The 13,095-nt window shown below is 38.7% G+C and overlaps 1 protein-coding gene across 1 annotated transcript in view; it reads right to left on the bottom strand.

Annotated features, from left to right (window-relative positions):
• The window catches only part of NSMCE2 (NSE2 (MMS21) homolog, SMC5-SMC6 complex SUMO ligase), a 224,124-nt gene that overhangs the window by 141,489 nt on the left and 69,540 nt on the right, over window positions 1-13,095 (bottom strand). Inside the window, exon 4 of the mRNA XM_082859097.1 lies at window positions 5,121-5,274. Coding sequence (XP_082715223.1) covers window positions 5,121-5,274 — 154 coding nt within the window. The remainder of the gene's footprint in view (window positions 1-5,120; window positions 5,275-13,095) is intronic.

The raw sequence follows: 13,095 nt of genomic DNA, 5'->3' as shown, positions 1-13,095 counted from the left end.
ATCTTATATTCTGCATATCTCCTATATGACCTAAATATACTGTTAAATTTGTGGTGAACATCTTCAGATTAGCAAATTTGCATTAAAAAAGACATGCTCTTATAACAATTTTTTTTTTTTTTTTTTTTTTTTTGCGGTACGTGGGCCTCTCACTGTTGTGGCCTCTCCCATTGCAGAGCACAGGCTCCGGACGCGCAGGCTCAGCGGCCATGGCTCACAGGCCCAGCCGCTCCGCGGCACATGGGATCCTCCCGGACCGGGGCATGAACCCGTGTCCCCTGCATCGGCAGGCGGACTCTCAACTACTGCGCCACCAGGGAAGCCCGCTCTTACAACATTTAAAGGTACCATCAAAATTACATTTCATATTAATTTATTTTAATACTAAAGATTTCAGATTCACAGTAAACTCTATTTTGAACACAAAGTGAAGCTCTTAAACTGTAAGGGTTTCTAAGTATGAATTATTGTCAAATGCCCTCAATTTCTGCCTTGATGACCTACACTAAAGCTTCTGATGCCTGCTAATCATATAATGGGTAAATGAATAAAGGACGCCAAAAAGATTACGTGATGACTTGAGAAAGTGTCTGTATAGAGGTGTCTGCACATTCTAATTAAGTTCTCCTGATGTTAAAATTGCAGGAGACCATGAGTTGTAATAGCGTAAACTGTTTAGGTAAAAGAGACAAGGAAGAGAGAACATTATGTGAACACATTGGTCAGATAAATGAAAATAATTTCATGTAACAAAGTCTGGTTCTGTCTGCCCTAAACCAAGTCATATTGTTTATTTTACAACTTGGGTTAGTAAGAACATGATTACCATTTAGGGAAGTAGTTTTCTGTGAAATTATTCCCTAGCTCATTTATCATCACCACCGCCAAGTATAAAAATTATCTTCAATCACAATCTCGATTTACATGACTCCAAGAATTAGAACTAAGAAAAATGGGTGGCATTGGTAGGGAGACCAGGCTACTTACTTATTAAGTGATTCAAACCCAGGTCTTCTGGCTGCTAAACTCATATTCTTTCCACTATGCTGTACTAGCTCTTTCTCAATAATAAAGTCTAAAGTAAGCTTTCAGAGTTTGCAAAGATCTACTATCTCATTTAATCTTGGAAATAATCCTGTCAAGTTGGGGCAACATAATATCTCTAATACAGAGGACACTGGGTACCCAGGGATAAAATAATTTATGCATAGAAGATGGACTGAATGCCTGGCAATATCCATAAGATGCAAATAACTACTAAAAAACCTTACTGTGTGCAACTGAAGTATGTGACCTTTAGAGTACGCATATTCTTAAATGAGTACAATGTATCTGTTACCCTTATATTCTAGGGATGGTAAATACCAGATATCTGTACTGCTCCTCTTCTTTTCCACCGTAATCCTCCAGCACACTCTTTTCTGCTAGGCCCGAACCCAGCCTCAGAATCTTTTTGAACACACAGTTCCAGGCAGCCCCTATCAACTGACACAGATAAAATCTGCATTCCTATTCTGACTCTCTCCATTAGGGTCCACATTATATAATATTGCGGAATATATAATATTCTATAACATCTTACGGAAAAACCCAAAGGAACTTTTTGGCCAACCCAATATTTGTTTTTGACATTTTGTCTTTGCTTTTGATTGGATATTTGTTTTCATGGTTCTCACGTTATTTCACATTTGTATATATTGTCTTCTCCAGGTACCGGGACTCTACCTTATTTTGAGCTCAGAGTACCAGCTGCAATGATTCATACACAGCAGGCACACAAGGTGTTCTGAATATACCTGAGACAAATGCATGGTATTTATGAAAAAAATCTGAAGTTAAAACAACAACAACAAAACAACAACAACAACAAAAACCTTCCCTTGTTTCTGATTTTAATTTAGGCCAGGAGTTGGTAAACTTTTTCAGTGAAGAGCCAGATAGTAAATATGAGTTCTGTGGGCCAAATGGTATCTGATGTAACAACTCACCTCTGCCATTATAGTGTAGAGCACCCACAGACAACATGTAAATGAATGAGTGTGTCTACATTCCAACAAAAATTTACTTATGAACACTGAAATCTGAATTTTATATAATTTTCACATGTCACACATTCTTCTTCTCTTGACATTTTCCCCCAACAATTAAAACATATTAAAAAAAAAAAAACATTCTTAGCTAGCAGGCCATAGAAAAAGAGGGGGTAGGCTGGATTTGGCCGATGGGCCATCATTTACTGATCCCTGGCCTAAATCTGTGGTTTTCAAAGTGAGAACTTCAAGCGGTCTGCAAGATCCTTTCAGCAAGTCCAACTACCTGTATGTGAAGCCAGATTTTCTTTGTACGCTTCAACCAAAACAGTGTACAACAGACTGACTGCAGGAGCAAATACGAGGATCCAGCTGCCTTCCATTAAGCCAGAAACTGAAGAGATTTGCAAAAATGGAAAACAATGCCAATCTTCTCACTAATTTTTCTTTGTTTGGAAAATATATGAACGTTATGTCATAACGTTCTTTGTATTAACATGTAATGAGCATATGATCGATTTTTTGAAGTGGATTAATATTTTTTAAATTCCTCAGTTTTGATTTCGAATTAGATGCCAACAGCTATAACCCATGGAAACAAAAGCTGTCTGGGGGGCCCTCAGTAAACTGTCAGATGTAAGGGGATCTTGAGACCAGACAGTCTGAGAACCGGCTGCTGAGCTAGAGTGGGGTGAACGGATTCCTGCCGGCAGGGCCGCCTAGGCCGAGTGGGAGCACGTCCTTAGGTCAGGGCACCTGGCAGACGGCCTCATTTCAATCTCCTTCTCGACTTCCCCCACGTGAGAGTTTCCTGGCATTTCTTTCATTAAATCCTGATTTGGTAAAATTTAATCCCATACAATTTATGTCCTCATAGAATAAATCTGGTGAAAATGTGGGGTGATTTTCATGAAAGAACTCTTCTGCTATGTGCACACCATAAAAACGCTTTAGCCTTTGTCAAAATAGACAGCTAGATGCAAGTATCTCTCCCTGGCTTGTCTTTTCCAATCTTTAAAAAAAAAAAAAATCACTATTCTAATTCTTTGCCTTCAGAACACCTCTCAAAATAAACGATTCACTGGCCTCTTTATAAATCACAGTCCCTTTGACTTGGCTCCACAAAAACTGTAGGAGCCCGGTGCTAATCAGCATCCTCACTGGCGTTAAATCTAAAGAAAGGAAATCCAGTAGGCATGGTGCAAGTTTAATTGATAGCGTTAATAATAATGCACAAAAAAATCGCATTTTGCAATAAAGTATACGCATCTTATGGGGCATCTTAAGAGAGTCTTAATATTTTGCTTGTTCTACCATTTGAGACTTTTTAAAAGACTACTGTAGAAGAAATAAAAGGGAAAGCTGTCTTAATTCTAGTGTTATCATATGTAAGGAAACCTTACATAAGGGAGCTCTTCTTTCAATATAAGTTTACTTTGTCGTAAGTTTTAACTGTCTAGACAAATGATGTATATACTGCTGGCCTGGGGAAATCTCTCCCTCACCCCCCATTTTAGAGAGAATTAAAGAAACAGTAACTATAATTCCAATAATAATCATTTTGTTGAATTATATATCCTTAATTATAAAGTGTTTTCACGTGAGCATATGATTCTAAAGATCTTTATAGTTTTCTCTTATGGAATAGTAACTTTGTAAACAATAACAAAGTGGGAAGAAATTTCTATTTTTGGGTATTTGTCCTTTAATCTGTATTATAAAATATCTCAAAAAATCAAGAATTATGATCAGATGGATGCTAAATCTGCCATAATTTGTGATTACTGGCTCCAAGTAGAAAAATAAAATACATTTGGCTATCTTGACCAAGACCAAAACTTCAATTCCCTAGCATCTTAAGACCAGAAAGGCACTAACAAATTATTACCTGTTTGGGGGATTATTACCCATTTGGGGGAACAGTGCAAATTATATTAGGGAGATTTTGGTAGCTGTGTTGTTCAATGAAGAACAAAAAAATGGATTTAAAATGTGGGAAAAAGTGCTTACTGTTTAAATCTACAGAAAAAGCAAAAGTCTCATCATGATTGCAAAACATTCCAAATTGTGAAACTTAAGTTATTTGTAAAATAGACAAAAGTAAAGCAGCTTCCTCAGTCATTTTTTGAGATCTCAGCATCAATTTAAAGAAAATGCTTATATTTAAAAGAAAGCCTATTTCAAAATATGAATCCCTATACTAAGTACAAATATGAACACGAAGTAAATTTATATATCATGCATTTCTGTTCCATGTGTATGCACAAATGAAGGTGATATGAAACTAAAGTTTTAAAAAAAACTTTATTTGCCTCAATTCTTTAAGGAATAAAAGAGCCTCAAACCTAAAAGAAAGAACAACAGTTGATGCCAATGTAGAAACAATAAAATTACACAAAATTGTTACGTGGACTATATGGAAAAAGAGGGGGGGAAAAAGGACGTATGTACTTCACTGTATAGAAAATATATATTTCTGCCAACACTGTCTACAAGATTTTTTGGGTACAACTAATAATTTTTTCCACTCTCATTTTTAAATCAAAATTATGTTCATTAAAAACCTGAGTATAATAAAGTTTCTTAGGAAGGCAACGAATCTAAAGCTCACATGGAATTTATACTACCACCAAGATAGAGGGATCAGGAGAATTCTGGTCTCATATTTGAGAAGACACTGCTCCTGCTACTCTAAAACAGCAAAACTAGAATCAAGGTATGGTTGTTTTAAAGCTTGGCACAGCAGTTTAAAATGTGAAAAAACACCACCGTTATTTTAATAAAATAGCTTTCAGTTTTATTTTCCCAATTCCCCTCCCCAGCAGTGGGACAATAACAGTGTAACTTTCTCTACCTGCTGGGGAGTTTTCTTAGCACTTTGTGGAAACTGTTGGTTTTCAGAAATGGGCAGGCTGATGTGAACCAAAGTTAGACCAAATACAGAATTGCAACAACAATACAAAAGCAATTTAGAAAGAGGATCAAGCCAAGCAGATAAGCGAACTCTATAAAATCAGATTTCTGGGACTGTTCATCCAGTCAGTTCCCTAATTTCAAAAAGCCAAACCAAAGCAAAGCATGCTGACTTACATTGCTTCTTTAGTTCTTTCAGCTGTTGTTTAAATTGTGCAAATTTCTCATTATTTTGAAAGTCTGCATCAGAATTCTTATTCTGTAAAGCCAAAAACTTCTTCTCCACTAATAATTTTAGATCGGGTATTTTTTCTGGACGCTCTTCTTTTACCTGAGGAAGACAATAAAATTACTTTAGTTAAAAGTTAACAATGACACAGTCTTGTAACAGTACTTTTCTCTCATTTCATTCAGATAAAAGTACAATGAGGTAGAAAACAGAATTCCCCCCAACAGAGAACCAGAAACGCTGGGACTTGTTCCAGAACAGACTGCTAGTGAACAGCAGAGGGAATCATTCATCCCATTCCATAGTTTCCTTTCTTAAGCTATGCCTTCAATTGCCCTGCTAGCTTGCTGCGTCCAGACAACTGCTGGGGAAAAATTTCACACCAATGCAACTGTGTCCTCCACCTTCACCAGAACTTGACCATGATGGCTCCTTCCTTTTACTTAGGTCTGTTCAGTCCCCTCTCCTTCCTCCCGAGGGCTCATTCCATCCTTCATTCTCTTCAGCACTCCTCTTCTCTGGCCCCTGGTCCCAGCAGGTGAGTGTGGCTCCTACTTCACAAAACAGGTAAGATTTCAACCTTAAACTTCCACCACCTGCTGCCACAAGGAAAAAGTGCCCCTATTCTGTTCAAGGCTAAACTCTCAATCTTTATTCTTTTTTACCCCTCACAATATTTTATTATAAATTTTTCAAACAGGCAAAAACGTGGAAAGAATTGTGCTTTACCATTCAAAGTCAAAAGACTATCTGCAAGTCCTCTGCTTCGATTAGCTTTTGTCACGGAGGAAAGAGTTAGATAATCTTCTTTTGTTCAATTGCTATGCATTTTAATTAGCTGAATCGAAAATGAAAATTAAGCACGAAACCAAAATGCCTAAATCCATATTTAAAGTACAGAGTGTAGGAACTGACTGTCTACTCATTGTACTGATGAAACTCAACCAGTGCTGGATCCACCATCAAAGAGAGGTGTGAAAAAACATGGAGAGGCCTTAATGACAAGTTATACGTAATTAAAAATCTAAAGCAAGTCCTGTAAGCCTAAAAAACCAATAAAGCTCAGTTTGGCTAGAGAAGGTAGAAAGACAATTTAATAATGCCTTATATCTCAAGAATAAGAGCTATTATACGCGGTGACTGGCTATCCTCTGCCTCTACACTGGACAGAACAAGTTCAAGATAGCAGCATGAAGAGGTCAGAGTAGATAGATACAGAAAATAAATTATGAGTTTTTAGAAAAGAATTATGGGCTCTCTTTCTGGATTTATAAAATAAAGTCAACTCACATCCACCTGAGATGTTAAGGGGGACATCACAGGCAGGCATACAGGTGAACCTTCTCAAGGTCTTCGATCAGTATGAAATTATTATTTAAGCTGCAATGGTCAGAGAAGATCTGATCTGAGCAGATTATCAACAAATGCAGATGTTCTCTTCCAACAAAGTCTCTAACCCACTCAGCATACTTCATTTCCTTCGTTCAACTACACCACAGCTGAGGAGCTGGGCAGAAGAGTGCAGGGTTGAGGGATGGAGAGGGTAGGCATTTTGAGGTTGACAACACAGCAACCTGAAGTAGGACTAGGAAAACCTGAACACACCAAATTTACGATTCAGAGTACTTTCTCCCCCCACAGCAGAACCTCGAGAGAACTGCTCTAAAGCACATACAATTCACCGCGGCAAATATCTTCTCTGGAAACTTGATGCTGCAGTTGGCATAGCTATCCATTGCAAAGAGAACTTACTGTACTCTAGCTATCAAAATGAGAGCCTGGAAAATACTAAGCTCACTACCTGTTTAAATCAATGCAATAAATGGGGATTAAACTATATTTTTAATGGTTTCCTGCTTCGTTTGTATCTTCAAGATAAATAGATACATAATCCCAAAAGGGGAAAGAAAAAAGCCATTCTTTGAGTAGTTAGTTGATCATAAGTGTTACCTAGTCTGGAAAAGGTAAGGATGGCCCTCTTCTCCTAGGACAAATGTAAAATACCTCAAAGAAATTTGAGATGGGAGGAGAGGATCTATTAGATCCTCAGTCCATCGCTTTCCTACGGATAAAGTTCCTAGATACAAGACACAAAACCTCAGTTTTAAGTCACTGGGTGTATTAGTTTGGTAGGGCTGTCATAACAAAGTACCACAGACCAGGTGACTTAGACAACAGAAATTTATTTTCTCATAGTTCTGGAGGCTAGAAATCTGAGACCAAGGTGACAGCAGGGTTGGCTTCTTCTGAGGTTTCTTTCCTTGGCTTGCAGATGGCCAGTTTCTCCCTGTGACACAGTCTTCCCTCTGTATCCAAATATTCTCTTCTTAAAAGGACCAGTCATTGGATTAAAATGAGACACCCCCATGACCTCATTTTAACTTTCATTATCTCTTTAAAGACCCTATGTCCAAACACATCCTGAGATATTAAGGGTTAGGACTTCAACATAATGAATGTTGGGGGAACACAGTTCAGTTCATACACTGGGCTAAAGAATTTTGAAAACAGAATTTTAAAAATAGCTTATAACATCTTATGGAAAAACCCAAAGGAACTTTTTGGCCAACCCAACAGATTGTTAATCTTTACACCATTATAATTTTTAAATGATAGACACTACTGAGAAGTAAACTTATTGGACACCATACTTAGAGAAAGAATTTAATACTGCCCTGGGGAGAGAAAAGGTCATGTTTTTAAGTACTACCTACTTACCCAGTGAGTGCCCTCTCCATGCTAAGCTTTGTAGCTAAACAGGAGAGAGGACCAGAAAAGTTGGTTGGGAGTAGGGTGGTGAATAGCTTTGGGAGCCAGGCTATGCACATGAGGCCTGACCTGATAGGCAGCAGGGAAAGACACTAAAATATTCTAAGGAATAAAGTAATAATACAATGAGAAATTTCTTTCTTTCTTTTTTTTAATGACGGCTGTAGTTAAAGCATAGAGGATGCACTAAGATAGGAAGGGAGAAAGAAGTTATTGGACTATGTTAACTAATGGTAGAGGGGCGGGCAACTTGACCAAACTGTAACACTATTTTTGAAGCAGAATTGCTGAGTCATTTTGTGAGAGGAAGACAAGAAACTGATCATGACCTCAAGATTTTTAACATTTAATATGGGCAACTAATTAAATTTAAAATGAGAGCATGTGAAAAAAGAGAAGAGAAATGCAAAAGGACCTCTTAAGGAAAAAAAAAAAAGAGCAAAGAAGAAAACCAGGAGTAAGGCATGCCAAGAAGAATGGAAAAGAGAAAATTCCTTAAGAGACGCTTGTCCTTTGGAAAAAATGATGCAAGAGAGCTTAAGTAAGATAAGGGCTAAAAAAGAAACTACTGGATTTAATTACCAGGTACTTGGTACACTGCACTGGAACTATTTATCTGTTTCAACCTACTAGCTTGCAAAGCTTCTCTCGGGCAAGGATTATTTCACTGGTGCCCAGTGTACTATCTGTTGTACAGTAGGTGCTCAAATGACCTTGATGAACTAGTGAATTACAGGGACACCAAATTCTACTGTAGTGACATGAGAAGAGGGACTAACGGAGTTCCGTGTGAGCAAGTGAACAAAGTCTGGCAGCAAAGGAAGGAGAAAGAGATGGGAAGCAGATCGTGGGAAAGAGACAGCAAAAGACACTTGTTTATTTGTACAGAGGTCAACAGTAGCTTGGAGTGAAGCTGACATGATGGAGGAGAAAGAACATGGACCTCAGGATCAGGCAGGTCTGGGTCCCTAAGTTGTGGATTTGGGGACAGTCCTTCTAGGCCTTGGGTTTCTCTCACTTCATTAGGAATCAGGAACACCCGTGTCAGTGCCATGGAGACTTAATTACACCATGTTTGTGTTTAACTCGGTACACAGTAGACATTAAATTTTCTTACTCTTTCCTTCCAACTTTAGCATAGAGCTTTCAACATGTTTGTGGACTGAGAAGCAGCCAGTGGGGAAACACAAATCAGAAACACTAAGAGAAAGCAAGTAACAGATTTCATTTGAGAAAATCCTTCAAGTACTAGGGCAAAAACTAGAGAGGGGAGAAGACCAGCTGCGAAAGCACAACAATAGTCTTTACCAGAGCTCATAAATGCCCACAAGGCTGGACACGCAAGGATCTGAGGAAACCCCCAAGAAGTGTAGGACAACAGGCAGTGGTGAGGACCATGTCAAAGTAGCCGGCAACAGCCCCAGGTGAGAGGAAGCCGCTGCACAGCTCCGGGTGACTGCTGCCATGTGAGATAGCATGCTCATGTTTCTAAAGAAAAGTTACAAATCTAGATTTCTGTGACACCTATTTTTTTTTTTTTTTTTGGTCTCTAAAACAATGTATAGTCCAAACAATACATCAGCCTGAAGCCAGGAGTTTGAAACCTCTGTTTAGCGCAAACAAGATATTTTGGACATAAAAAGCAAAGTACTATTGTGATCCACAATCTTTGGAGGTTTAGTGCAATTCTCAGACTTCTACTTTAGGAATGAAATATGGTCCTTTCAAATAGGACAGAGAAGAATGGGAAGGATGGGTGTGGGGAAGAAAGGGGAAAGTAAAGGATTCCATTCTGACATGCTAATCCCAAGTATTAATGAATAACTTGGGCTCTAGACTTGAGATTAAAAATTAGGCTCTTTGCTAACTGAATGACCTTAGAAAAGTTACTAAATGCATCTAACCTTAATTTCCTCACTTGTAGATAGAAAATAATGACAGTATTTCCCTCACAGTGTTGTGGAGAGGAAGAGATGGGATGAAACAATACAGCACTGATGAGCTATCTGTCACAGAGAACAGTCAATGAGGAGTAAGTGTTATTGTTGTGTTTATAATTATATATATCTCCAGGGTGGCTGGATATCCAGGGCCGCAGCTCTGTGGACTGACATGAACACCCACGTGGAGAAATCAGGGTATGGATTTTAATGGAAACCATGGAAATGAATGGGATTACCAAGACGAAATAAACAGAAACAAAAAAAAAAAGAAGTAAAGAGAGAACTCTGGAGAATACCACATTTATGGGATAGCTAGAAGAGTCTAGAAAGAAAAAGTGTAAGAGTTAAGAAGACAACCAAAAGAAAGTGTCCCAAAAGTCTAGGACATTTCAAGATCTGTCAAATGCTGCACTGAAGTCAAGCTAAATAAGGATTGAGAAGTGTCCGTTGGACTCTATGATTGGCTCACTGAGGACTTTAGCAAGAGCCCAGATGCACACGCACAAAGTGCTGACTCCAAAATATGCAGATTTTTGTTGAATGAATTGTTTCAAAAACATGGAGCAGTGATAGGACAGAACACACAGATCACCAAATGTTCCAGAGACTCTCCAACTAACTGCTCAGTTTGAGCTCAAAATCACTGTGAATGTTTAGCTGCATTTAACTGGAACCCAACACTCCTGTGACTGCAGTATTTCTCTGACGTCAGCAAGGGAAGGCAAATCACAGAGCTGACTGTAACAATGAAGTCAGACCTCTGGTGGCTCTGTCCCTATGAACAGAGGCTCAATGTTTTAGGAAAAGAAATAATGGTAGGAACCAATGGCAAACTTGGTCCTTACCCATACTGAAACTATGTATTATTTTCAACATGCTTTAAAATAAAATTTTTAATATTTATATGATGATAATATACTTCATTTCTTTCAAACAATATTGTACACATATGCAATTACTCAAAGTGTATTATTTTATTGCCACAGGGCAAAGTCAAGGTCTCCTCCTCCAGTTATCATTATTGCCTGATAGCTATTATTTCACTGGAAGGGGAGATCACAGGAGCTAAGGATATTAAATGGGCTGAGTCATTCATACACTTTTGAATCATGTGAGAATCTAGTATAAAATTAGTCACTCTTGTAACTGAACCAAGACTCAGATGGATTTACTCTCTCCAGAACAGCCACTGTTAGATGTTTAGCTCCCAAAATAACATACACCTGATGATTTACATTTTGGAAATCACACAGCCTTTAGAAGTTTATTATAGGTACATAAAAGAGATAAGCACTATGCTTCGTGCGTTAAGTATTCCAAGTTCTAACTCATAGTCAGCCTGATCTTAGGCTATGGGACCTACTTTCATGGGAATCCAGAGAGAATTGCCTCAGCTGGTCCTAGAACATTCATTCAACAAATATTTAGAGCCCTAACTGGGTACCAGGCATTATGCTAAGCACTGAGACATTTATGGAGGTTGGCCCACACTTACGACACACCACCAACCCAACTGGTCATGCACAGGGTAAATTTATATAGGCCAACACTGTCTCCACCTTTATATAGCAAAAAAACTTGGAAAAGTTTTCAATGAAAGACATGTCCAGGCTAAGAATCATTATGCTTTCACTGACTATAACCTAATTGCAATGGAGACACATTATATTTTCTACAGAGTTTACTACACTGCCTTTGCCCTGTTTAAAAAAAAATACATATATCACACACGCTAATGATGACCAGCATGGATTATACCCTTCATCTCATGCCCGTTTCTGTTGTCAGTTGCACAATCTGCACTGAACTCTGTTGGACCCAGTTATTTGTAGTTGAGTGAGTTTCCTAGTGCCATTATATAGTATGACTTCTGACAAAAACACCAAAGAGGGAACACTTCCTCATTGAACATTATGACACACTGAATGCACTTCTCAGTTTGCCAAGGTGTTGTAATACACCATTACTGGGCAGCGGCCAACCAGACATGGAAACATCTTTCCTCTTTCAAGCCTTTCAGAAAAAAATTGAAAACGAATAAACTTAAACCTGTGAGAAAGTGCCACTGGTCTAGTTCTAATAGACCAGTCCTATTGGAATAGACAGTTGTCTAACAGATGGCAGTTGAATGAGGCAACCTGCCATCTATGTGCATCTGTTACTAAACATTTATGCTGTTGAAAATTACTCCAATAATTTCTCATGGCACCAATCCCACTATAAGATTATGACCAACAGGAGTCGCATATTTATACAGTACAGTAACAGGATTCCCATATTGGCGGGGGGCGGGGGGTGGGGGGTGGGCTGGGGGCAAAGGAACCAAACTTCTGATTTGTCTCTCTGGGCTTTGTTGCTGTTGTTGTTTGCTCTTTCTTTCTTTCTTTCCTTCTCTGGGCAGAATTCATAGAAATATGCATTATTTATTTATTTATTCATTTATTCCTCCATTTAATAAATATTTACCAAATGCCTACCACATGCAGGCATTGTGCTAGGCATTGGAGATTCAAGAGTAAACAGCCTAACCTGGTCCCTGTTGGTCTCATGGGGTTTGGGGTACAGTGGAGTAAAACAGTACTATTCAAAGAGTCAAACAAATACACTATCACCAGCTGTGAGAAGTGCTGTGAAGGAAACGTATTAGATGGTAGGAGAGCATGTAACCACAGAAATATAGAGGACATCATTTCATAGGCAATCTTTTTAGGCACTGCTCCATTTAAACACAGGTCATGCTGAGGGGAGGGTGAGATGAGGATTTTTTATTGTTGTTATTAACAAGCACTTTGCAATTGCACAAAATCTTTCATCTGAGTGGTTCAAAGCCTTATATACCCAAGTGTCATTATCCCAATTTGACAGATGTGAGGAACGGGCAGCTCACAGGTTAAGCGTCTTGCCCAAGGTCATACTGAGTCAGTGACAGATGGCTGCAACTAATTCAAACCCCCTTTCTTTCTTTTTTTCCCTGGGGACTTGCACATTTGGGACCTGTATAGAGTGGGGGGAGCGAGGGAGGGGGAGGGGCAGAGGACTGTTTGAAGAGAATGAAAGAATGAATAGGGGCAGTCAAGCTCTAAGCGGGGGCCCTGAATTAGCTAACTGATTTTATCACATTTCCTTACAAACAATAGTGCAGTCACAGGGGACTGGTTCCAGGAGACCCCACATATACCAAGATCTAAGGATGCTCAAGTCCCTTGGATAA

Source organism: Leucopleurus acutus (genome assembly GCF_964270905.1).
Source record: "Leucopleurus acutus genome assembly, chromosome: 17".
Taxonomy (NCBI): Eukaryota; Metazoa; Chordata; class Mammalia; order Artiodactyla; family Delphinidae; genus Leucopleurus; species Leucopleurus acutus.
Note: the sequence above shows the minus strand (reverse complement) of the source record. Positions and strands in the feature narration are given on the sequence as shown.